The following is a 4,889-nucleotide window of genomic DNA, read 5'->3' as shown; positions in this document are numbered from 1 at the left end:
TAGTATATATCGATCAATCTTAAGTTTGGAGAAGAGAAAATCATCTTGGTCTGTCTCAGGAAATATACTACAATTGGATCAGTGAAGATAGTGTTATGCTGATGTAGCCACCATTGCGCTACTAAAGCAAAAAACTTGAGCATCAACTCCTTTTCAGCTGGAAATAACTGAACCGTGTAGGCCCTTTCTACACTCATTTTCAGACTGTGTTTGCATAGTGTTAAATGCTAAAGCAATATGCCTGGACCAAGATACCGTAAAAACAAGATCGAGCGAAAGAAAATTTGTTACATCAAGAACGATGTAAATGCGTTTCAGTGCAGAATGGTCACCAAAATAAGCATCTAGGAAGCTGAATAGAGTAACTGGTGATACATTGCGTCAGCTCCCAATCAAAAGCACGATGCTATGTGTAAATCTCATGTGTCAAATGTAACCATCATGTTTGTTGTTTCAGACGAGGTTGCAACGACAGTAGGATTTTCTTCCTTGGTCCCTGCAATCAGTAATCCATCTATAAGCAATAATTGGAAACTAAAATGAGGAAATGCAACAATGATTAACACCAGACTCATCACAAACATCTTATGAAAGCAGCCATGTACCAGTTCTTAGATTTAAGGTCCATATACACCATCAACATATCATTTTGAAAAATCAGGTTGCCACCATAGACAGAAGCATATCCAATTTTACCTTGATGGCAACAGGCTCACTGCACCAGCAGCTTAACTGAGCACAGGTTAGTTCTCTAGATAATCATGGATTATCAAGAGCCTGTAGAGCACTTCACCAGGTCAAGCAAAACTGAGAGGAGTACAAAATATTATATTTTACATGGAGTTGGACAAAGTTTGGGTTGAACATTTTAGGCATTTATCAGATGTTAAATCTTATTCGAAAATTAACTCTCAGTTTCTCAGGATAGACAAGGCAAAGAGGTCATAAGGTATTAGTAATTAGTTAGTAATCACAGTCTTTCAATAAAACATAAGAGGTGTTTACATTTCAATAATTACGTAGGAGTCTCCTTAAACTTTTTCTGGGCATTCTCTTCCAATTATTTCTATGAAGAGCCCATAAGCTCCTGTCACCTGATTGTCAGAGAGGCACCCATCTTCAAATTTTTGCAAACAATCTGAAGCATCTTATAAGCGCAGCCAAACACCCTGTTAATGAACCATCGACAGTTCATAAAAGGCCCAGTTTGGCAGGCGGTTGCATAAGCAATTTCAAAATAACTGATTATGAGACTTGGTTTTTGAATAATTGATTTTACCCAAAAAGATTATGGAATTTGGATTCACAATTTCATAATTGATCAAACAAATGCAAACTGCAGCTAAATTTCTAAACTAATCTCATTTTTAAGATTAATGAGATGATTAAAAACTATTTAATGGGTATAATGGGTAATTAGATAAAAAGTGATTGCGATGGGATTAAAAGCTACAAATTGTAACTTTTATGAAAACATCGTTTTGATGGAATTTCGTCCCAAAAGTGATTATTTGAAAAGAGGCTAAACGGCATAAAAAATTGCATTTGCATTCGAAATGCAGGTTCAGCCGACTCACCACATGGGGACAAAGTAACAAACATTGTGCAACTACACTTCTATATTTCCTAATCTCCGAGTGGTTCCAAAAATAGGAAGTACTTTAGATAACATGTGTTAATAAGACAAGAAACAGAGGAGTTACTTAAAGGTATTACCATAGGTATTCCCAACTCTTTGAGGTCTCTCTCAGCCATGCGCTTCAAAGAATACATATCAACCTACAGAATGGAAATTTTAGTTAATTGAGGGAATACCACATATCCTGATTTTCTGAAGAATATGTTTCTTCACAGCTATAGCTGCAAAACAGGAAACAGAGGGATGGAAAACACCAAATTTTTTTTAAAACATGGAATACCATATATATGAAGCACCCAAATGATCAAGTGCTCTATGGACTCAATATTTCACGTAGTCTAAAATGACTTTGACAAGTTTACTGGAAATCTGTCGTATATGTATTCTTCTACACAATATGTTTTTTTTCAAAACAAAACTCTTTCTCCAGTCAGATTTTTTTTTAAAGTTTCTTAAGACAGACTTCTGAGCCATCACATCTGATCTATGCATCAAAGAAAAAGTTAGTGCGAAGATCCATATACCCGTTCATATATGTATTCTCTACACAATGTTTTTTCTTTCCCCTCAAAACAAAAACGATTTCTTCGGTCAGATTTTTTTTTTAAAGTTTCTTGAGACAGACTTCTGAGCCGTCAAATCTGATCTATGCAACAAAGGAAAAGTTAGTGTGAAGCGTAGAAAGCACAGAGAAGTCAAAAGAATCTCACGTACTTCCTCAGCCTTAAAGAGAATAGCGTATTTCTCAAGACCCAATGAGCGCAAAAAGCTGTCAACAGTAATATGATCATCCACCTGCAAGCATAATATGAAATAAGTTAATGCATGCGAAGGCCCTGGGATAATAAAACCAAAAGGATTCAAAAAACATCTTTTTTCTTTTGTATAGATAGAAGACCAGGTAGATTATGAAGAGTTGTCTTTTAAATTAGATAACAATATTCCTACTAAACACAGCAAACTCGCATGATTTTGAAACACTCAAATTTCTGTCATCAGTTATCTCTTGTACTTTCTGGTGCCTATCAGTCAAGACAAATAAGCTGATAGTCCTTAGCACATTTTCTGTAGGCAAGACAGAGAATTCAGATAACTATACTATCAAGGTAAAATATGCAGCAACAAGAAAACGGAAGTAATTCACATATAGAAAACATAAAAGACTTAAGAAGACTGACCACATATGGGTTTTTTTGGGCAAGACTCCCAGACATAGGAAGTTGGGGGGCTACTGGTACCATGGTCTTCATCTGTCCAGTAGGTGGTGCCATTGTAGCCAAGTTTGATGAGATCATGGGCCTTGAGATCTCAAAAGCATCTTTACTCGCATACGAGCTTTTCCTCGCGTCATCATATGTCCTAACTGCAAATCTTCTTTGCAGCATTTCATCTTTCTTTGCTTCTGAGAGACCTCTAGAAGTTGCAAAAGATTCATCTGGGGATCTTTGCCTTAAACGATCCAAAGTCCAGGGAGAACAGGAATTAATTGCTGACTCCATTCTGGTCACAGTGTTTGAAGCTCTCCCACCAGCCCTATCAGCCATCATATTAGCATTACTTCGCTCTGGCATAGGATGCCTAACATCATCTGCCTCAAGAATGCTTCGGAGACCTTCCCTGGCTTCTGAAATGTACTGTTTCCTTGGATCAGCTGCACACTCGACCCGAAAGTCAGGTATGCGATGGCTAGAATTTCTGGTCACAGGTGGGAAAGGTCCACCATCCCTAGTCTCTTTCAAGTCTTGTCTGCCACCCCTTGGTTCCATATAGTGCAATTTTGTATCCTTTGGCACAGGCATCCTCTCCCGTGTAGCTATGCTATTCGTAGAAGAGTGAGCAGGCCTCGACAGGATGTTGCGGAGATCCATTCCAGTCTGCTGGCTATTTTGACTTTGCTTCAGAAACTTCTTTTGCATGATTTTGTATCGGAGATCATCTTTACGAAGATGAATGTCTTTGCTCAATTGAAATCACCAAATTTTAAAATTATTTACGAACCATATGTCAAAAGAACAATAAAGTATTTTGAAATCTCAGTTTGGTTACCATCAACAACACTGGCAGTTCTACCATCTCCGCGCAGTCTGCAAAACATAATTACAGAAATCACATGTGGTAGACCAAGAAAAGAACATCTCAGAATTATATTTTTATGTTTTGTAATTTCATGTATAATTTATTGTTAATGATATGCTACATGTCTGATCCTAGGAAAGTAAGACTATTTTAAGCACCTTTTTATTTAGGCAACCAAAAATTATAAATAAAACCAAAGGTTAATGTAAGAATGCACACTAGCACCTAGACTTATATAAAGGTAAACTTGTTAACTAACAAAGAGCAGCAGCCCATTAAAATTAGAGGAATAAATTTGTAGTTTTTTTAAATTATTAAAGGAGCAAAAGAAACAACCTCTTATTACTGACTTGGGTGGATGAATCAACATTATTCCCAAGCCTTTCTCGAACCGACCTTTTGCTTCCCACGAGTGGATGCGAATCAGTGAAGGAACTATCCAATGCACTTCCAGCCTTTTTCACCACCTTAAAATGGCAAGCAACTTAATAACAATAGCTCCATGTTTTCAAAAAATGCATCTTCAAAAGCAGATGGACAGTAAACCTTTTTTGATCAAATTGCAATCAAAGCTTCAGTCCCCAATTTCTTGCAGAACCAGATTGTCTCACCGCACGCACAATCAGATTGCATATACAATCCATACACAAAGAACAAAATTTATGATGTCTCTTAATAATAAAAAATATCAAAAACTAACAACAGCATAATCTCTCATATCAATCACCAATATGCAGAACACCGTAGAAAACAGCAAGTCGTACAAACAAACTCTACATCATTTATACTTCCCCACCCTATTAAATCAAAATATAAAATCAATATCTCCACAACAATCTTAAAACGAAAACGTCATCACATCCCCAATTCAAGACCCAGTCGATAAATTTCAAAAACAAACATAAAAAACAATAAATACTAAAATTGAAAGCTATCAATAGAACATTTACCTGCCCGGTGCCTCCGAGGGTGATGGTAACTCGAGACCTTGAAGTCTCCGACATTTAATCTTCAAATCTGCCAAATTAATCAAATAAAAATAGAAAATGATGAAAACTCGATGAGACCTTAATACACAATACCAAAATCTTTTGTTAGGGTTCCGCTCTGTGTGTCGTTGTATGCGTGAGAGAGAAAGAGAGACTAGCTCTGCTGGAAATTGGAGATGTAAAGG

At 36.7% G+C, this 4,889-nt stretch overlaps 1 protein-coding gene across 1 annotated transcript; it reads right to left on the bottom strand.

The window, feature by feature from the left end:
* LOC105168204 lies at window positions 1–4,889 on the bottom strand. Its single transcript, XM_011088181.2, has 7 exons — window positions 4,666–4,889; window positions 4,052–4,182; window positions 3,686–3,723; window positions 2,818–3,593; window positions 2,354–2,434; window positions 1,717–1,779; window positions 1–496 (listed from the first exon to the last, which is right to left on the bottom strand). The coding sequence occupies exons 1-7, from the start codon at window positions 4,717–4,719 to the stop codon at window positions 440–442; spliced, it is 1,200 nt and encodes a 399-aa protein (XP_011086483.1). The 5' UTR covers window positions 4,720–4,889; the 3' UTR covers window positions 1–439.

This window comes from Sesamum indicum, linkage group LG8, assembly GCF_000512975.1.
Source record: "Sesamum indicum cultivar Zhongzhi No. 13 linkage group LG8, S_indicum_v1.0, whole genome shotgun sequence".
Classification (NCBI taxonomy): domain Eukaryota; kingdom Viridiplantae; phylum Streptophyta; class Magnoliopsida; order Lamiales; family Pedaliaceae; genus Sesamum; species Sesamum indicum.
This window is presented reverse-complemented; position numbering and strand designations above follow the sequence as displayed.

Excerpts from the sequence above, each read along its gene's own strand:
- LOC105168204 (XM_011088181.2), bottom strand. The coding sequence starts at position 4,719 with ATGTCGGAGACTTCAAGGTCTCGAGTTACCATCACCCTCGGAGGCACC. Across the intron at positions 4,183-4,665 it reads CCCTCGGAGGCACCGGGCAG|GTGGTGAAAAAGGCTGGAAG; the intron begins GTAAATGTTCTA and ends TGCCATTTTAAG. Across the intron at positions 1,780-2,353 it reads TTCTCTTTAAGGCTGAGGAA|GTTGATATGTATTCTTTGAA; the intron begins GTACGTGAGATT and ends TCCATTCTGTAG.